At 37.1% G+C, this 23,018-nt stretch overlaps 1 protein-coding gene across 1 annotated transcript in view; it reads right to left on the bottom strand.

Annotated features, from left to right (window-relative positions):
- HSD17B3 (hydroxysteroid 17-beta dehydrogenase 3) overlaps positions 1–23,018 on the bottom strand; it is a 636,754-nt gene that overhangs the window by 489,828 nt on the left and 123,908 nt on the right. Inside the window, exon 4 of the mRNA XM_044058972.1 lies at positions 15,285–15,392. Within this exon, the coding sequence (XP_043914907.1) occupies positions 15,285–15,392 (108 nt within the window). The remainder of the gene's footprint in view (positions 1–15,284; positions 15,393–23,018) is intronic.

Genomic DNA, 23,018 nt, shown 5'->3' on the forward strand with positions numbered 1-23,018 from the left:
AAATGCAAATGAAACCATTACATGCTACAGATATGTAAATATCAAGGGCATTACTCTGGTTTTAACTCATTACTTTGAATAATTACAAAGGGTAATTTTAGTACTGGGTTGAATGTATTGCATGTACAGAATTTGAGAGATATTCACTCCCCTTCAAGTAGTCTCAAGCCCTTGCCATGTGAATTCATCTGAAGTGTTCATAAGCACTACTCATTTTAGTCTTCCCACAGGCACAAGCATATCCCAAATTACTACTGACATTATACTCATAAGTCTTGCATTTGCACAAACTTGCAGTAGTAGTCACTGGTGTCTTGCATACACACAATCACTAGAAGCTGAAATTTCCCTATAAAAACATCTCGGAACTTTATCTCAGCCCCACATTGCTCATGGGGCTACTAGTTGGTGTGATGAGCACCATTTACACATTTCTATAGACCTGTTTAGGTCACCTTATGTTATTACACCACCCAGGACTATTGCTGCTCAGGGAGTATCTGGTTTGTGCACTGGGCAACATCGCTGGTTAGGTTAGGTGAGATTACATCAAGTAAGCTCCCTTTCCTCTTCTGGTTAGAAACACCCTCCAGTCTTACCACTTGTAAGTACACATTAGGATGCACAAGCATGGATGGGCACTTTCCTGCCATCTCTGCATCCAGCTTAGTAAACATGGGCATCCTAAGGCAATATAACAATTGCCTTATGTACACTGACAACCACTTAATTCTCAAACAAACAATTACAATATGAGAGAGGTGTAGTTACACATTGACACTAGAGGCTAGACTCTCACATACAGACACAAAAAGCAACAAATAGGTTGTCAGCGACTCACACACATCACTTACTGCACCCACAAAGGACTACATACATAGACCCACAAATGCAGAGGTGCTCACATGCAACTTACCCAAACCTCAAAGGCCTCTCAAGCAGTCATCAGAAACTCTGCATGCACACAAACAAGACAATTTCCATCACAACACATAAAGCCACATGTCACTGAGTCTCAACTACAGAGCCCATAAGGTGAAACACTCCACAGCCCAATATTCTGGTCATCGGAGACTCCATTGTGAGACACACTGATGTCCCTCTTTCCAGGCTGGATAAGTGGAAGGTTACAGTTAGTTGCCTGTCAGAGGCCAGGATCCACTAAATCACACAAGCACTCAAGTCACTTATCCCAGGTACCAGTATGAATCAGTCATAGTTCATTTGGGCATGAATAACCTGAGACGTACCTCCTTGGGCTATAAGAAGAGAGACATGACTGAGCTCTTAGAATATGTGTCACAGGCAGGCATGAGCTCAGCACTGAACAGCATTCTGCCATCTCCAAGGATGATACCACAATACTGACAGAAAATGATCAACTTTAACAACTGGCTTAGCTGCTGGTGTCATTCCAACGAGATTCAATAGTTGTCAGGCTGGGAGGACATGGTTGACAGGCCATGCTGCTTTGCCAGGTATGTTCTTCAACTGTCACCTCTATGCGTTCCGATATTGTCCAAAACATTATCCACCCCTGTAGTGCCTTTTTTTTAGGCATTACCAAACAGACAAACCTTCCAACATAACAAAAGCTACTCGGGACAAGCTAAAGGTGTTTTTGCTCAGTGCTAGGATTCTCAACAATTATTTAAACTCCCTGGAAGCTCTCCTCTCCCAGGAAAAAGCTGACATCTGTGCAGTTACTGAAACATGGTTCAACCCATGGAAAGCACTCTGGCAGTGCATGGTTATAATGCCTTTCATACATTGTGACCACCCACTGAAGATGATGTCAGAACCATGGCCTTAAGCTCAATGCCAAAAAATGTGTCATCATCCCCTTTGGGAAAAACCTGGTTCCCATGAATTACCACATGGATGGTAGTCCACTGAACATAGAAGGCGTTATAAGAGATCTGGGAAGACAGGTTGACAGCGACCTCTCTTTCGACCACCACATTGCCATTGGTCAGAAAGTCCTTTTATGTGGCACATCTCATTACTAAGGGTTTTGCATCCAGGAAGAAAGAGGTCATTGTCTCTCTCTACTCTTCCCTCATCGAGTACAATGTCCCATTTCATATGTACCTCACTAGACACCTGCAACAACTGGAAAGGCCGCAAAAGTACCTCACAAAGAGGATTCTATGCCTTAAATACTTGTCCTATATGGACAGACTCAGAAAACTCCAACTATTCTTTCTCTCATATCATCTATTTAGAGGTGATCTCTGCTTGACTTACAAAGCCATGTCTGACCCAGCTCTGTTAGAAATGCTTCATCTAAAGAAATCCCAATCCCTCCGCACCACACACTCCAGAGACCTCAACCTCATTACAACAATCAACAGAATGTGCTGGAGGGACAGGTTCATAACCCAGAGACTGCCCATGCTATGGAATAGACTTCCCATGCATATCAAACAGAGCAACTCACTGGCCCTCTTCAAGAGAAATCTTGATGAGTGGATGGGAAATAGAAAATTCACCCTGGGGGGGTCACTCCTATGACTCTACTTGACAGAGGCACTGGGAACTAAGGTTGGGTGGCACAATGCCAGGGTAATCCTATGGGCTAGACTTGTAAAGGCTCCAGGGCCATTAGCCTAGTACATACCTATGAACTTATGAACACTTCCTGTGCACAAGTTTTACTTCAATAAAGATTTTACTGTAATACTTCAATAGTATATGAAATTTCATGTAAACATGATATGTGGATTTATTGTACGTTATCTGTTTTGTGTCTTCCCACCCCTTTTTTCTCTGTTTTACTTATTTTAATTGTGTGTTTCTTTTTTCCTTGATTGTTTTGTTCTGTTTCTATCCTATGTATTTTTTGTTTTTTTTTACAGATTCAAGTCCATTTGGAACAGGTTGGGCACATGCCTCCCAGGCTAGGGAATGTACTCCGTCTGCCATCTGGGGACATCCTTGCAGGGTTGAGGAGGAGGCACTGGTCCTGCAGTCACTCCAGTACATGGCAGCCTTGCAAGTCTCACAGAAAGGGGACTTAGGAGCTTGGTGGAGGATGTGTTGGTGGAAGCAGTGAGGGGGCTTAGGAGCTTGGTGGAGGATGTGTTGGTGGAAGCAGTGAGGGGGCTTAGGAGCTTGGTGGAGGATGTGTTGGTGGAAGCAGTGAGGGGGCTTAGGAGCTTGGTGGAGGATGTGTTGGTGGAAGCAGTGAGGGGGCTTAGGAGCTTGGTGGAGGATGTGTTGGTGGAAGCAGTGAGGGGACTTAGGAGCTTGGTGGAGGATGTGTTGGTGGAAGCAGTGGACAGAAGAATTCAGGCAGTCGAAGCCTCTGTCAGTGTGTTGAAGACATGTTCTCCCAGCTGGTGCTGACCATTGCACCTGCATAGGCTCCTACCCCCTCAACATCGAGATCCTCTCTTGCAACACCATCTGTCTGTGGATGTGTTTGAGGCTGTGTGTACTGAGACACCTGCTGGAACTTCCGCAGCCCTTCTTCCCTTATCCTTTCCCTACACCCTCTTATCTATTTTCCACCTGCACTACCCCCTCATATTAAAAAAAGATAAAAAAAAATAGGGGGATCTATCCCCTAACAAAAACATAGTGCCCATCCTCTTCCACCTCCTTCAGCACAAACCCTCATGATGTTTTCCTTGTTTGTTGCCCTCTTTGTTTGTCTCCCCTTTTTCAATATTTCCTGTCTCCCTCAACTCTATAATGAAACCATCAGGGTGACCACCAAAGGAAACCCTGTAAAAAATATTACAAACCCTTTTTCCTTAAAAAAAAAAATCAATTGTAATCACTGCGCAGTCTGCAGCTTTCCTTAAACGTTTTAAGTGTGAATGTGCTTAGCCATGCTCACCCTCTGTAAAAGACAAAAAAAGCAACAAGAACCCTTAGGCTTTTGTGAAGTAATTCACAGCTTCCCAATGCTGAACTTTACACAACTTACTCTTTTGCAATAAGTGGATATGTTTTAAAAAAAAAATTTACTTTTTCTTATTTATTGCAAATGACTTTCACTGACCTTATTTGCATATCAATATAGTATCACTATTTGCAGATAACCTTAAGCGGTTTGTGAAGCCCCAGACTGTGAATGCCAGCCTAATTCTGTACTGAAGCACAAAAGGTTTAAGTAATAAACAGACACCAATTACGCACCTCGCTAAGAATCAAAGTTTACAAACTTAACATGAGCATTGAGAGAAATTAATGTACTGTTAAAAAGATACCTTGACAAATAGGAGCCAGATTCAAGAAACAAGGGTGAAGGGCAAAGAGGAATTAAAGAGACATGTTAAGGTGAAGGTTCTGTTTAAGTGAAAGATTCAAATGCAAAGCTAGGTAAGTGTTACGGCTACGACCTATTTATACATAAAACAGGTGTGACAACTAGTGATGTGCAGTTGAAATGTATTTCACAAAGAATCTTTGTCCCTGCCTTTCTTATTGCACACAAGAGCACTTTCAAATATTGTAAAAAAGCATAGAATGTAGAATCAGTGTTGTACTGTTATGTGCTTATGAAGCTATGTATATTGCTTTCTAGCATTAGAAACTGTGACTATTCTCCAGAAGAGGCTATACACAGTGCTGGTTGTCTGGGTAATCTTACACACACACACACGCACACACGCATACACGCGCACACACACACACACACACACACACACACACACACACACACACACACACACACACACGCATACGCACACACACACATGCACTATATATGCTACATGCATGCACAAGAAGCTACACATTACATGCTCTGCACACCTAGCAGATGAAGGTACATGTTAAATGCTCTGCATGCCCTGCACATGAAGCTACACAGAAATGTGAATAAAATCTCTGAACGGGTTGGGACGTTTCCATGTAATGGTTGTAATGCATGTACATCTATTTTATCTATTTCTACATTTGTACACCCTGAAACTGGTCATCATTATGATATGAAATTTTATGCGATTATGAAAGTTCAGACCTAGCATATGTAGCTATTTGTACTTTTTGTTCATCTTTTATGTAGACAAAACAAATAATTATTTTAGAGAATGTATTCTTGAGCATCAGAATGATACAAGAAAAAAACAAACCATCTAATGCTCTAGCTGAACATGTTAATATTTATGTGAATAAGCATGTTTTTAAGTTTTTATATTACAGTTAATGTATTTTAACTTTAGAGGAGGTGATCGCATAAACAGGACTGAATGTATAGAATTAAAATGGATTTTAAAATTGCAAGCCGATAAAGGTTTAGGCTTGAATTAAACTGTTTCTTTAAAGCTGGTATTAAAATGAAGTGATTTATTTAAATAATGGTTGTACTTAGATGCTGTTGTAAATTAATACTCAAAGTGCAGTTTTTTATATGGTCTGAGGAAGTGCCATTTTGGCATGAAAGCACTTGGGTATCATTTTTATGTTATTAAAGTCTTTATAACTTTTATAGCTTTGTTGGATGGTCTTTTTCATTTTTTCCTATTTTTACAATACTTGTATTAGACAGCCTTTATTTGTTCTGGTGATGTGCTGCTCTTGGAGTTTTGTTACAACCAGGTGGATCATGGCTGAAGGAGGAGACATAGAACTTGACTCCAATCCAATGAAAGAAGTACCCCATTTACACACCAATCGTTTACATCATATTATGCATGTGGGAGGTAACCCACTATTAATGCCCTCTTTGAATAGCACTTTGGAACCTGACTTGAATGTTAATGCACCTAATATGGACAATCTTTATAATAATATAAAAGAGCAGGAAAATTAACTATAAGTATAAAAAGCTACAATGGCAGCGGCTTCATTTTGTCACAGTATACATTTAAAGGTTGTAACGAGAGGACTCTGTATTCTTAAAATGCCCATGTACGGCAATACTTTTCCAGATTTGCTAAAACAATGATAATCTTTGAACTTGGGTTTAAGTTTCAATTATATGAGACTTCTGGATGAATTTTTCACTGCCATTGAAGCCTCTTCTAGTTCTATGTATGGCTTTGTCCAGATTTCTTGCTCTGAAGTTGAGAGGTATGTGTCAGAGCCATCACTGTCAGCCAGAGACATTTCAAATTGTGACATACTTGTTGCACCCCACGCTCCATTGTAGTGGCTCTGGATGTGTCCAAGGAAGGCAAGGAGCAGAGTATTTCCCCATCCAAGGTAGACCACAAGTACGACTATGGCTTTTTATCTGTCCTTGATTTTGCAAAATGTTTTGGTTTTCTGTCATATTTTTATACTGTTGATTTATGCTTATTATTCAGGAAATGCATGCTGTCACAATGCCCTGTTGCTCTGTTTAAGTAGCAATGATTTAATGACCATCAGGTAAGCTTGTCGTAGATTGTAAGATGCAAGTAAGCTTTAATAAGCATACTGCTAAAGAATTACCAGCATTGAAAGCCTTTTCGTTGTTGCCATGCCGAGAATATTTACATAACTAGATAATGTATAAGCCTTGGGTATTGAAATGCATATGACAGTGTTTGTAATAAAAGGACAGGATTACAGTATTTTCAGAAGCTCATTACATTTGTTGGAGACTTGCAGTCATCTTTGCAGGCTTACCCATAAACTAAACAGAATGCCAATCTATCATGTGTGGTCCATAACTTGTGCAGGATTCCTTTAAGCAATTTATCTTGAGCTTGTTTCTTGTTTGCTGTTCATTTTTTACTTTGATCATGTCTTCCCCATGAAACAAGTAGATAGTTGTGTCAGGCAGCAGGTCTTTTTTGAATAAGAAACATTTTTACAAGTGGGGGTATAACAGAGATTGCTACTTTCAGCATGTTACTTGGTAATTTTATAAAGCTGAATATAAATTATAATTAGAACTGCAGTGCAAGGAGTAGTGGTTTGAGTTGAGTGCTGCTTGTTTTTTTATACTTGATTTTGACTGGCATTCCAGTAATGTATTTAAAAAGTAATTTTATTTTTTCATGCCTCACAACCTGGTTCCATCTGGATATTAAGTAAGTTGTCATGTAGCCAAAGCATTGAAATATTTTTTTCTTCTACACTTCATTTTGTCTTTATTGGACTCTCACAATGACTGTTTGGCACCCAGGGCAGCGTATTTAATTAAAGTTCCAGTTGTTGTGGTTTTGAGCATAGCTCCACCCCCTCTCTAGTTGGCCACACCCCTTCCCATTGGCCCCACCCATTCAGCTGTCTCCTGCAGTCCTCCTTTAATTTGAAGTCACCAGCCACCACTGTTCTATGGCCTATAAAAAACTGGCTTCATGTAATATAAGTATCAAGACATTTTATGCAAGACTAATACATTTTAATGTGTAATTGTAATTTTATTTCATTATTTATAACTCCATTAACAAATACTTCTTGTAATCCAGTACATGATTTACAGAGCTACATATACAAATTATTTTTTATAAACATATGTCACATTTGCATATGTTATAATATCTGTTAACACATTACTCACATCCATCTTTTTTAAAAACATGCATGTATGATTACAATCATGCTCATGATTTCCTATGTATTTCATAACAGCATTACAAGTAATACTTTCAGATACACATACCTTTCTCAGAGAATACCTCTAATTATGCAAATTTGTTAAACTTTATATATCTTTAATATGACTCAATGAAATAATGAAAATTAAGAAACAAACTTTTTTACTTACTATAGAACTCTGGCCTTCTCGACACTACCTGGTCTACCCACTCGGCCAGCTGTTCAGCCCTATGCTTTTGTAAATCATCAAACTAGTAATGATACTGTTGGCTGGAGTTGGTTATACCTGTCAAGGTTGACAAGTGGTCACCCAACTCCTGCCAAGTATCGATTTTTTTTTCCATGTACTATGGTGAGTGCACACCTCGATCGTTTCTAATATGAATCATTCAGAAGGTAGAGCATAATGAGTGTTTCCTTGTTGGACCAGCTTGGTGTGCAGCCTCATGCCTTTACAGGTGATGCCATCATTTGAAGTGCCAGAACAACAATGAGAAAACTAAGTATGGTCAAGGCTGTACTAATCAGGGTTAGAGACACTCCCTGTAGTGTGTGACATCACCCCAACCAAACTGTGTTTACTTGTAGGGACATTACAATAGCTATTGATATTATCGACAAGTTTGGTTTAACCAAAACTGCTTAATCACATACATTTTTTTCTTAAAGGAAACCATTTACTTCTCCCTTCTATGACTGATGAAACTAGAAATATATGATTAACAATTGTTATTGCTAATGCCCATTGGTAAAGGTTATTTTTGTAGTGCTCCACTTTTACATCTTATGTAGTACTGCAGAATTTTTCTTTTAAGTTTTTTTTTTTTTTGGGGAGGATGATAAATATCATTATGTTAGGAACTTAGCACTTGTTTGAGGTGCTGGGGTGTGACACATAACATTGAATGGACAGGGATTATACTTCAGATTGCTGTAAACTTTCATCCAGATGACTCCAATTTGTTTTGTTTTTTTAACTACATTCTGATTTTGGTTAGTCAAGGGGCATTTGCATGTTCATGTGGCAAACCTGGGATAGCTGCAGAGTGCTGTGGACTGTAGAGCTGTCCACAGCATGTCCATGTCAGTGTAATGTGAGTTCATGCTACTTTGACCACGCGTTCATTATCGGCAAAAACCTACACATTAACGATACATCTCGGGACACGTTTCTGTACTACTACAATTCATAGAGATGGATTTAAATTAGCCTAATTTGCATATAAAACATGTAAATGGACTTGAATTTACACAAAAAGTTGAGCATCACCACAGTAATTTACCAATAGCTGAGACAGGTGGCAAATGCATTAGGATAATGCAGACTTATTAAAGTAAGGACTCATTTTCAAAAAAATATTATAATTTAATAAGAAGCAATTTAAACTATATTCCATTTATGAGTTAATGGTCACATTTAATGAATTTACATATATATATATATATATATATATATATATATATATATATATATATATCTGATGTGTATGTTATGATAGCAATGACTGATTGCTGAATTTGTGTCTTTTGGAAAATGGATTTCATGACAGCAGCAGTATAAATGATTAACGATGACAGAAAATGATCATTACTATGCTATAATTTACTGATTGTACATACATGTGTATAAATGTAGTAATTTACTACTGACATTCTGCAGTGCTAAGGATATCAACAGGCATGTGTGATGAACTGGAGATTTTTGTAGTGACAGTGATGACAAAACAAAAGTGGCAGTACTATGAGTGCATGACAATGGCAGAGGGTAGGGCAAGGATGATTTTTGTGACAAAAGTGATTGCATTCCTGACCTGAATTAAATTTATTGCAATTTTACATGGCTGCATTGAGATCTGTGTGTGTGATTATGTGGTTTGTGTTAAGTAATATTTTTATTTAATGTGGGTGGCAGGAAGACTTCACCAGTGTTTTGTACTTTAAAAGCTGATTATATCCAAATGTTATTGGCACAGTTTTTGACTGTGGCCATTTTCTCCTCCCATGCAGTGATGATGGAAAATAAGTGGCCAAAGCAGAGGAAGGATAACTTCAGCCATGAGAAAAATTGTGTCCCCATGGCAGCACTTAGAATATATGGAAAACTTCTTTTTGGTAAATGGGGGCCCAAACAAGCTAAGAGGAACAAGGCCTAGAATCAAGTAGCTTTTGACATTAATGCAGTGGGTGGCAGAGATCAAGCACTGGCCTAGTGAAAGAAAAGGGCAAATGATATGGTAGCACATTCTAGAAGCAAGGCCAGGCAGAATGCAGTTTCCCATACCACTATTGGATGGGGGAGCCTCTGAATCTTATTCATTTAACACCAGATGAGAAATACCTTCTATCTGTCCATTGGGATGACTATGACATACAAGATGGTGGAAGAGGAATGATTAGAGTTAGTATAGACACTGCTGCATATTACCAAAGTCTGTAGAAACAGCAACACTCATCTGCTCATGAAGGTTGTTTAAAAATCAGTAACATATATTTATATAGAGAACTGACTATTGACAATGAATGATCTCATTAAACACATCACACTTAATTATTATTAGGTGAACCTTGTACATTAGTACAGAATGGAAATGAAGGTGGTGTGTGCATGGTAAGTGTGTGTGGTCTGTGCATGGTAAGTGTGTGCATGGTAAGTGTGTGGTGTGTGCATGGTAAGTGTGTGATGTGTGCATGGTAAGTGTGTGATGTGTGCATGTAAGTGTCCCACTCACCCCCTTGTATGCTATTCCATGATTATTAATGTTTTCAAATATTTTTTCACAGGTTCAGCATCAGAAACAAGCAGTTCCACTACAGCCATACATTTGGATGATGGCAGCAGAATGGGTTTTGCTGTTGCAGCTGCTGCTGCTGCTGATGATGATGATAACATAGTTATATTTACGAGACAACTTGAGAAAAGTGCAGGCAGTCCATAAGTTTAATAACAGGATCTCACACCTCACAACATGTTAGTAACTCTGCAGGAAGTGACAGTGCATCACAAAGTCAAGTACAACTTGACATCACACTCACACTTGTGCAGAAAGAAGCCTGGTTTATTTTCAGTTGTGGTACTATAAGTCCTAATGGGCTTAATAATGAATTATTACCGAAATACTCAGGAAATTGATTCTTGTATTTCATTGGCTGAGACATTGTGATTTTGTTGTATAAAAAGAATTTTAGATGTTTGATTATTTTGAATCGGTACTTACGTATTATCGCAAAAACTGCGGTGGTGGTGCTGTGGTAGCGTTGTCGCCTCACAGTAAGACGTTATCCTGTTTGATTCTCAGCTAAAGCATCTTCTGTGTGGAGACATGCGTGAATGGGCGTACCTTCGTTGAAGGTTGTGCATCAGGGCTGGCAACTCAGCATGTAAAAATCTACTGCCAATCATTAGCAGACCGGAGTTCCGCTGTGGCGACCCCTAACCGGGAAAAGCCGAAAGAAACAACTTACGTATTATCGTAACCAGATTTTTGCGCTAATGCTGGTTGCTTCCCGATCACTAAATATGTTCCTCAATTTGCTTGAAATGCAATATAGTGTGTTTTCTTTAACAAAACAGGTTGTTTTCCGGAGGTCTATCAATACAAAGTACACAACATACTGTTGTTGTTTCTTCGTGCTCTCTACTGGCTGTAGAAGCATGTTGCTTCATTGCAAGGCTGCCCACTGAACATTCTTTGTCAGCCAGTGCTGTCAAATAACGGCCGTACATACCATTGGGAATTCATGGCTGGGAGTGTGGAAATTTGCGACGTGGATTATTGCTCTTTTTTTTTAGTCCAAACGACATCTTTTAAGCTGGCTGTGCATTTCATTCACAGCGTTTGCAGAAAAACAGACAAACAAAAAATTCTGAAATTAATGCAAAATCATTATTTACATTCCTGCTTGTGTACTGCAAGTAGACTTAAAACCACAAGCGATTTCTAAGGCACATATTCTCCTACAGTAACATTATGAACTCCACTCAACACACAGAAAAACACTGTGAAACACACCCATACGGAAAAGAGTAATATTTGCACTGTTTATTAGGAGTAATGTAGACCACGTATCCTTTTACGACATTTGTATAACACAGCTGAAGTTTACTCATTCCCGCGATATAAACAGTTTCAAAGGAATATAAGTAAATTCATCGTCTGCAGTTCTTAAACAAACAGCATGACGCGCAGCGGTAAAGGGTAAACCTACATTGCATTATTTACTTTTTCAGTTGTCAAACTCATAAAACTGCCTAAACAAACCAAAACAGTTTAAAGAAAACACTGTTTCTATGACTTTTAATAGATTATCGGCACCACTTTATTCATTGGGAAGCAACCTGCATTAGCGCAAAAATCTGGTTGGGATAATACGCAAATACCTTTGAACCTTTGGAAGGCAAGTGGTGCTGAGGCACTAGTTTATTCTTGTATTTAATAAATTAAAAGTTTTCCAAATATTTTTCTGTGATCTAAGTGTTTTTAAATTTTGGTTTTACTTATTTTATTGGTCACTTGGTGGAAGTGTTTTTTTTAAATAGTTCCGTTCACTTTAGTGCACTTTATTTGCCACAATGTTTACCAGTCTTAAAATTGCCTGCTGCTTTAGTTAGCACTAAACAAATGAGTTTATACTAGAAATGGCAAATATGTAAACATTTTTTTCTTTTGAGAAGTAACTTTATATTTATTTATTTAACATTTGTTGAACAGGAAAGTCTGAATAGAACAGAGCCTATTTTCAGTGGCAGCCAGGGGAGAAATGGTCCAGACACATGGCTTTGGAATGTGGGAGGAAACCCACTTGAATGCAGGGAGAACATACAGACTCTGCACAAAAGGCACCCCAACCGAGAATTGAACCAAAGAACCTCTTGCTGTGAGGTGACAATGTTAACCTCTGCACCACTGTGCCACTAAATCAACTGTGCTTGTTACTGGACCATACTGAGCACATTTTCGCATATTTATGGATAATGGAAAGCTTGCATGTGTACATGATACACCCTACATTGATCAACTACAGTGTAGTGACTATGAGGCAGTGGCAAAACACATTTCAACTAAGCCATGATGAGGGCAAATTATTATTCCAAGGCTAAAAATTCAAAGGGGGATATTTCAGGGTGATTCTGTGTCAACACTGCTGATTCATCTTGCCCTTAACCCACTAAGCTGTTTACTTGATAGACTTGGCTATGATTCCAGTTTAACTCTCAGAAAGCAGACAGGTTTAAAGATACAAGAAACAAAGAGAGAGACTGGTATTTTGGATGCAGATCCTTAAGGTGAATAACAATAACCATACAGAATATTATATTCATAAAGTAGCAAAAATTATTCAAGGAATTAAGCCAACATGGGAATGGAGAAAGGTGATTCTGCCAATAGGGATGACTGCAATTAGGGATACTGACAATAGGCAAGAGAGGTCTGGAATTTATTGGAGAAAACTGGCAAAGAAACCAAGGTATTGTGAGCAAATAATTAGAGAAGGAAAGGTAACAGAATGGGAAGAGGCCAAGAGTTTATTTCAACTGTAGGCTAAAGATTGCCTTCCCTATTAAGGATTGATATTAGAGTACAAAGAGAAAGAAACAGGGGGATCATAAGCAAAAGACCAGCACCAGTACAGTTTTAGTAGAATCTACATCAGAAGCTGCTGTTGAAAAGGGGATAATTAGCAGACCATATATTGCATGATAATTATAAGAATCAGTCAGAGGAGGTTAGAAAGGATTGAGAAGTGAGACATTGGATAAGCAATTCACAAAGAAACAATGGGGGATATATGTATGTCTCCCAAATATGCCAAAAAGTCAAGAAGATTTAGGATCTTTGCTCAGAAATGTTTACATAGTTATTTTTATACCCAAAGTAGACTCCAAAGAATTTTCCCCAGGTAGACAGCAAATGCTGGAGGTGTGATGGGGAAGAAAGAGATAATTGGGAAAATTTTGGGGGGAGTGTAATGAGTTGGCAGAATTTAAAAATTCCCTGTAGACTACTCTATCAGAAATATTGGGTGAGCAATTGATATAACTAAGGAAATTACTTTTTCAGCTATGATACAGACTCAGAATTGCCTAGACATAGTAAGGCCTTGTTGAGTCTAATTGCAGTGGTTGTAAAATAAAAAATACTAGAAAATGGAAATCAACGTCTAAACTAACTGTACTAGAAGCAATGAATATAGTAAGAGAGATAAAACCACAGGAAATTGGATCTTTAGAAAAGAGTAGGAGCAACTACATAGAAATAATGGAAATTGTGGGAACAATATATGCAGAATAATGTTTTGGAAGAGGAATTGGGTTTAAAAGAAGTCAGAATTTGAATGAGCTATTTAATGTTTGACTGACAATGACTGGATGGATTATAAGTGATGTATAATGTTTGCAACTAAAAATATTTTAGTATGGTTTGCTTTCATTAATATGAATGTATGATATTTATGATAATTTAATAAAGATGTTTCTTGTTTAAAAAAGAACATCTCATCTATTTTTGCTAAATAATTAAAAATTGTATAGCTCATTAGACAAGGACCTTAAAACAGACCTATCAATGGTTAAAATATTCTCAGATTATATAATAATGACATTTAGGAATAAAGTCCATGCTATAAATCAGTTTGCTCTTCCTGGTGTAACTTGCAGCTCCAGTCTGATTAACCCCGAAACATATTGCATCACTTGGTCAAGAAAATAGGAAAAATAATTCATGTTTATCAAATAATATCTAAAAAAAACAGTACATACCAAAATAAAATATCTTCACTCTGAAAGATGTATGGGCTTCCTTGAAATTGACTATTGCAATTGTTGGACTACATACATATTTGCTGACCTCATCAGATCCAAACATAGTGAAAATCCTAAAGCATGAAAAGAAGAAGTCTAAGATGACATTTTTACTTAGTTTAGCGGAAGTATTTTGGAGCAAAGTGGGAATGGACATCAAAGCAGAAACAGACAAGAATCAAGACAGCAACCGAAAGTGCTAAATAACAAAAGAAAGAATATAAAGAAAACAAACAAAAGAGAAAGAAAAAAGTAGAAAGTCAAGAAATATAGTGGCAAGTAAAGAGATCTTCTGGAACAACTTCTTGTTGACCAAGATTTGATGCAGGAATACTTAATGAAATGTGAAGTAAAACCAAACGATGAAAGGCTAATAATGGCATCCCAAGATAGTGGGCTACATTCATGTCAGTTTACAATGTCCATTAAAAACTGGGAGAAACAAACAAATGAAGGTTCTGTAAAATAGAACCTGAAATAGTTACCTATTTCACTGCTGGGTGTGACACATTCATGCTGATAGTCTATATACTGAAACGCACAATACTAAGTTCACAAACTCTAATTATACCCTGACTTAGGAACGAGGTCCATTCTAGTCAAGGCATTAGAAGTCCAAAACACTTGGAGAAATTAAACCAAGAGAGCACAATTAAATAATAATTCCATAGACCTTGACCATTTAAAATGTAATTAAATTGTATATATGTATCATTTGCTTTATGCTCTATGACATCTGCAATTGCCGTAGAAATCACTCTTGTACATAAAACTCGTATAAAATTGTTTTTTGGGTGACAAGTGGATTACCATATCATGAAAGTAAAACATCTGAGCAAAGTCCAATTAGGCACATTCAGACCTCCATATGATATAAGCCTAAATAATGTGGTGAAACTAGTTTTTATTTATTGGAATTAGCTTTAGGTGTAAACTTTAAAAATATAAATGTTTACATATTCAGTGACACAGAAATGTTGATGCCCTGAAAATGTTCACTTACCCACAACTCCAATTTCCAAGTCTCTAAGATTTTCTTGAATGCGTTGATATATGTCTTTCTTGGTGAAATCAACCTGAATTATCTTGACTCTTCTACCCGTGCTCTGTTCTGCAAAAACAAAAGGCACTGTGTTAAGACTAAGTCCAAGTAAATTATTTTACCCAAACACAGACAATTGTCCTTTAGACAATGCACTAGCTGGTGGTGATTTTCATCATCGCAACTGTAACCTAGTATTTGGTTCTGAAAGTTGATGACAGATTAAGAAGATTTCAAATTATTGGCTCACATTCTGTTATCTGTGTTTTAACAACAAATCAGTTACAGTTTTCATAGCTGACTAGAGATTTTCTAAAACAGATGCACTTGTACATATAATCACTGTTTATATCGATGTACAACTTGCAGTTGATGTTACAAATCACAGAATTTTAAAGTTATTAGTAGTTTACTCATGGAACTGTAACAAATAATCCAGGATGATTTTTTTTTTTAATTCAGTACCATATGCCATACTTTGCAATCCATGTTATCAGACTTTTGTCAGTGTTAACAGCAAATGACATGACTATTGCACGTGAAGCAATATAATTATCATTTATTATTAACAATGTCGTGTATTAAAATTTCTGCTGCACTAAATAGGAGATCAGTTTCATGGCATACTAGTCACTGCAAAGTATCTTATTTCCAGAAATTGCTAGAACGCCAGCCTAACATCTCTGCTTGGATGAATTGTTTATAAATATTTTTAAAAGAGAGTCAGAATTTCTGATTGCGAATGGATCTCTGCATTAAAAGCAGCATGGACCAGTAAGAAATATTTAGTCCGATGAGACTTTTTTTGGATAACTGATAAAGCGTACTAAGGAGGACTGGTCATTTATATTTGGATTTCCTAGACGTTTAGCACTACACTTAGCACCGGAACATAGAGCTTATTTCAGTTGTAGAAGAAACTAATAAATTGCATCACTCCTTCTGAGTAGATATTCTTCATAATGGTGACTGTTGACCAGTGGAGGTACAGATAGATAATACAACTGCTGGTTATTAACATATTTATGACACAAATGAAGCCATTTTAATAAAAATGCACATCACAGCTGGCACCATTAATATGCTGGTGAGAGCCCTGAATGTGGTTTTGATTCAGGTTTCAGGTATAAGTAAAACAAGCAGCCGATGAACAAACCAGGTAAGAGAATGGCTGTCACAGCAGCATCCTCAGGTAAAGACCAGAAAACTAGTCCCAGCCCTATCTTTTGGCTGTTCTGAGGAAAAAAGCATGCTGACATGGTAAATCAGTGCAAAGAGACACCAGTAAGATTAGCACTGGTGCATGTTCAACATAGAGGATAAGAGCAGGAATTAGAATTACAATTTATTTTCCCAGTTATGGATGATACTTACACTAGGTTCAGCTCCTGACTTCCAGATCTCTGACAATAAGTAAGGTACCTAAATGCTATTTTGACTGGAATGTAGAAAGCACTATGGAGAGTAATGGAGCATTATGGTATATATTACATTATGAAGGTTTTGCGTCAAGCTGATGGGGAAAAAACAAATATCAAATAAATTACCATGGGAGGTAAACAATGAAATTATCTCATTTCATCTTAAAAGTAATTCTGGAAAACTGCATTGTGAAACAAAGATGACATCAGTAATTTAGAATGCAACATTGCATTGTGCTGGGGAAAAGAGAAAGGAAACAAGACCAGTTGAAAAAAGGAAATGCACAATTGTGAGAAGCAAGGGTAGTCTGAGGCATATGATGGTGCTTTGGACTGTAGCAATCAAAAATCCATATAAAAAAATGTATTGACTGCATAGCAATTCTAGGAACCACAGAGTGGTAAAAACTAAGGAATCATATTAAAAACTGGTAAAATAGAGAAACTATGTTTAAAAAATATTACAGTTTTTGTGTTAAAGTGAATGTACATGGAAAACACCATAAATGTAAGGCAGTCAATCAAATAAGCATGTGAAATAGCACACACATGTTGCAATTGTGCCCTCTTCGGATGTGTTAGCTGCACGGGGATATTCAACTAAGTCTTAGAATTTATTATATTAATTAAAGAGATGTAGCATCATAGATCTCAATGGGCAGTGCCCCCAACAAATAATTAGTATTTATAAAGAAAGTCTGAATGCCATTTCAGTCTGCATTTTCATCCATAATGACATTATCCCAACTGTTTATAACAGTTCTGCCATACACTGCATCTTTATGGATTATCCCTGTTTCAGCCTTATTTGCAATACAGCAATAAGTTGTAAAATTTAAGCTCAGAGATATGGCAGAAATGATTTGCAGAACAGGTGCAAACAAGAAGAAAACTGCACTCTAAACTGCCATATACACTCTAACTCACCAAACTTTCAACAAAATGGAGGTGTGATATTCCTAGATCTTAAAAGGGCCTTCGAAACTGAACCATAACTTGCTGCAAAACAAACAATCTAATATCTGTTTCTCTAGTGAGGTAGTGCAATGATTAACAGGTACCTGACAAATAGGACATTTCATATTTTTGGCTCAATTGAACATTACCTAACTAGTACCATTCATCAGGTTGTCCACAGGGCTGTGTGCTAGGGACACTTCTCTTCTCACTTTATACAAACAACCTACCATGGGATTTTCCTAATACACTCGTATAATGTATGTGGATGATATTGTGCTGCTTAGAGCAAACAGGAATACTAATCTTCTTAATACAGGATTGCAGAATGACTTTGCAGTTATATCGGACTGGCTACTCAGCAATAAATTGGCAATCAGTATTAACAAAACCATAGTTATGATTTCTGGTACACAGAAAATTAAGAAGCAAATTCAATGTTAGTATTAGTGACACCCCCCCCCCCCCCAATGCACTACCCATCACATCACTACCTAAGCATCACTTTGGACCAAAATTTGTCTTTTCATGCACACATAGATACTACAGCTTAAGGCTGCCTATAGAATTTCAAGCTTTCTGACTGTGGAGGCTACACATGTTATTGCCATAAATATTCTTTTGGTTTTATCAGACAATGGTCTTCACATTACTGCAACGCTTTCTGCTCAGAACATCTCGGTACTACTAACTACTGACAATAAGAGTTTAAGATTTATTCATGTGGCTAGCTGTAAGGAACACCACTGCTTCACTCAAAGCTCCAGTAGTCTCTGAGACAGCTTCTCTGCTACTTAATATGTTTTCATCCAAGTTCCTTAATGAAGGCTACTGTCCAGCACCACTAATAAAGCAGATTGCAAATCAGACAACAGGCTTATTCTCTTTGCAACTAATGAGGGCATCCTGCAGCACAAGCCAGTTCTCTCCACTACAACAGCATTAGTAATGTCATTCGGCTTTTCCCAGTTAGGGGTCGCACAGTGGAACTCCAGTCCGCTAATGATTGGCAGTAGATTTTTACCCAACCTTCAAGGAAGGCACACCCATTCACGTATGCACCTACCTGCATGTCTTTAAACGTCACTTGACCGTGGGGAGGACATGCAGACTCCACACAGAAGGTGCTCCAGCCGAGAATCGAACGGGAGAACCTCTTGCTGTGAGGCAACAACGCTAATCGCTGCACCACTGAGGCCTTCTATTACAACAGCATTGTGGAATGATATTTCCAATGAGATTTGAACTAAAGAAAAACCTTTGTCCTTCAAAAAAAGCACTAGAAGATCATCTGTTTTTAGAAAACAAAAATAAATGCTACAAATATGCTGGATAACCCATAAATGCAAGGAAACAAAAATGTCAGCCTTGCTTAGAATACAGCTATGCCTGATGCCTGATTAATGGACATGTGTAAAGAAATTGTGTTTTGGATTTGATATGATTAGTGCTAGCTACTGGACAATATTTGTTCTATGTACATGACTATAGATAATATATACATTTTTTGATGTTATACTATACAAGGATAGAAAATAAATGGTTTTGTGTATACAAATTCCTTTGTACATACTTTCTAATTAGCTGAATGGGTGTATACTGTTGTTGTACTCATTATTCTGTTAAGAGACAGTATTCCTTCTATTCTAGGATTTGCATTGAGATTGAGATAATTTTGCAAATTAATTGTTTCAGCATAATTTTCTCTGTATATATTTATTTTCTTTTAATTTATTTCATTGCTCATCTGTACTTGTTTCATTGTGTTAAAGGATTTTTGCACCTTCATTAAATGTATATCATTGTAATCATGCACTAATTTCTCTGTTTGTGGTACGTTGCCTACATGGTCCAGGATTTGGCTGAAAAGGGTCCTTGGAACAATCCATCCACCAGGCTATCAAAGTGAAAATAAAATAAAATAAATAAAAAATTCAAAGGCAAAAGTAGGAGTAGTTTTTGACCAGTGGACTTTGGCATATGCAAGACTATCATGGTAAAGTAAACAGAATTCATTCAGGGAATAAACAGTCTAAAGTAAAGAGTTAACTCAGTGAAAATATGAACATTTGAGAAAAAACAGAGGAATCTGATAAGGGATATAAGTATAACGAAGCAGAAATTATTGTCTTTACTTAAAATATGGGCAAGTGGAACAAAGTGGCATCTGAGGTAATCAGAGTAAAAAAGACAGCCACAATAGCACTTGGACATACAAGTTTAATTATGTCTAGGTAAGCTGAATAGATCAGTAAGGTATCTTATACAGACAGAAATGATATACTGCTGAAAACATTGTCTACAGAAACATATAAATATATAGAACAATAACAATAGCAGAAACTGCAGAGCTATACCACATTTGTAAATTTCATACTCCCACTGCTTTCTAAACTCATTCTTAACAACATTTGTGCACGATCTGACAGCTATTATCTCTAGCACTCTTCTCTCATGTTTACTCATACCATAAAACAAGGCAGCCTGGCCTCCATATTTTGAGCACCTTGTTTAGATGTACATTGTCTCTCTCTTCTGGATGCTAGCTTCCTGAGCTCCAGTTTTGTTTCTCATTCTGCACTTCCTTCTGCCCCATTCATTTTCTATGACTGCATTCCAGTGTCCCAAATATATCATGAGAATGGGTTATGACTGTTCTAGAAGTCAGTAGACATTTTCAAAATAAAGTCTGAGTATGGTAATTAGGAGTTGGGACTATACATGATCTCTATAATGCCTTCCCAACCTAATATGTGCACATGCACAAAAATATTATTACCCTTCTTTAATTTTACTGTTATTCCATTTGAAAACCAAGTCCATCTCTGCATAGCAAAGTCTCTCACACCTTCTCCTTTGGGGAACTTGTTGTTATAGCATTCCTTTCCTTTATTCTTCTCCGGAATCCCTTATTCCCCTCCAGCATAGGCAGTCCCTGTAATCTAATATAATAGGCTTGTAATGCTTTAGGAATCTCAGCGTCTCTTTCCCAAGTTGTGTCTGCAGTTTACAAGTTAGGCATCATTAATTTCAGGTTTCCCACTAAGGACAATCCCATCTTTAACAAGCAACATCATTTCTGTGTATGTTCTCTAAGCATTTTATTTCATCTTTTCTTTCAGTTCATCTGTGTTGACACTTTTTTCTCGTAAACATGAGCATTAACTGAAAGGAATGGAAGTTTAATAAAATGAAACCTGTGATGCTGCTCATCCAAGCAACAGACTCGAGGGAACTTGAAAATATGATGATACATATATTACTGGGTGCAGTATTCATGTGGATACACTCAAAGAGAAAACTTGTGGAGACATAAATGTGGATGTGCCTGTAATGTTAAATATAAAATTCAGAGTAAATAATGATGGAAAAGACATGGATATGGAGTCAAGCTGAGTGTCTGCAGAAAAGCAAATTATAGGGGTGTTGAAGTGATATGCACAAGCAGTTCCTTACCAAGCAGTAGGCACTAACAAAAGTTTCTGTGATGACATTCTGTGGAACTTACTGATCAACAATGGAAGTACAGTCTATGCATCTGTTCTAACAACATGCACGTACCTCAGTGTGTGACTCAGAATATATAATACTACAGTGTGTGTGACTCAGAATATATAATACTACAGTGTGTGTGACTTGGAGTATAAAATACCTCAGTGTGTGACATGGTGTATAAAATACCTCAGTGTGTGACGTGGAGTATATAACACCACAGTATGTGACTTGGAATATATAATACCACATTGTGTGACTTGGAGTATATAATACCACATTATGTAACTTGGAGTATAAAAAAACCTCAGTGTGTGACTTGGAGTATATAACATTACAGTGTGTGTGACCTGGAGTATAAAATACCTCAGTGTGTGACTTGGAGTATATAATACCACAGTGTGTGACTTGGAATATATAATACCACATTGTGTGACTTGGAGTATATAATACCTTAGTGTGTGACTTGGATTATATAATACTACAATGTGTGACTTGGAGTATAAAATACCTCAGTGTGTGACTTGGAGTATATAATACCACATTATGTAACTTGGTATATATAATACTACAGTGTATGACTTTGAGTATAAAAAACCTCAGTGTGTGACCTGAAGTACATAATACCACAGTGTGTGACTTGAAGTATATAATGCCTCAGGGTGTGACTTGGAGTACATAATACCACAGTGTGTGACCTGAACTACATAATACCTCAGTGTATGACTTGGAGTATATAATACCACAATATGTGACTTAGAATACATAATACCACAGTGTGACTTGGATTATATAATACTACAGTGTGTGGCTTCTAGTATAAAATACCTCAGTGTGTGACTTTGAGATGATATGACTTGAATGAATAAATGTGAGCCAACATGACTTGAATGAACATGAAATTACATTGCTTAATAGAGGTTTGAAATTTATACCTACATCAATTGATTTTATGGTTGACAGAATTGAAAGTTTTTTGTCGTTCTTTAAATTTAAGACTAATTTTTGTTTCAAATGCGGAAGATAATGTCATGTCTTTAAGGAGAACTAGTACATTTATTCCCGTTAGCCATACTGTTATAACAACATTTTCTGAAGTATGTGAGCAGCAGCTGAGGGCGGTGTTTGAACATAATAAGTTTAATAAGTTTTACAATTTGACACTGAATGAACATCGGGCATTGTTGGATTTGGAGAATAATTCTGAAATTATTTTAAAACAAGCCAATAAGGGTGGCGCAATAGTACTTATGGACTGCGAACTGTATTTTTCTCTAGTAAGTGAGGAGTTGAAAAATGTTAATACTTTTAAACAGGTTACTTTATTAGATGTACAAAAATATGTTCAAGATGTGAATTTATCAGTATACGAGTTACAAATTAATAATGATATTTCGTTGGAATTATTTCATTATTTTAATGTGCCTTGTTCTGTTTTGCCTAGATTTTATGGTCTACCAAAAGTTCATAAATGTTTATTAAAGCCCCCTATGCGACCAATCGTTTCCGGTAGGGGTTGGATTACTGAACTGATTTCCCTATATTTACAGAATGTTTTTAGTGGTTATTTAAAGCATGTTAAAAGCTTTATAAGGGATACCTGTGATTTTCTTAATCAATTTAGGGAATGGTATGATGCTAATACATTTGAAGGTTGTTTACTAGTTACTTTAGGTATTGCATCATTATTTACAGTGATTTCCCCAAGATTATGGTATTTCAGCAATCAGGGAACTTTTGGTCAAGACTGGGGGCTTGTCTGCATGTAGAATTGAGACTATATGTGAGCTTTTGCAACTAGTGCTGGGCAATAATTATTTTTTAT

This window comes from Protopterus annectens, chromosome 17.part0 (assembly GCF_019279795.1).
Source record: "Protopterus annectens isolate FY-2018-M chromosome 17.part0, PAN1.0, whole genome shotgun sequence".
Lineage (NCBI taxonomy): Eukaryota > Metazoa > Chordata > Ceratodontiformes > Protopteridae > Protopterus > Protopterus annectens.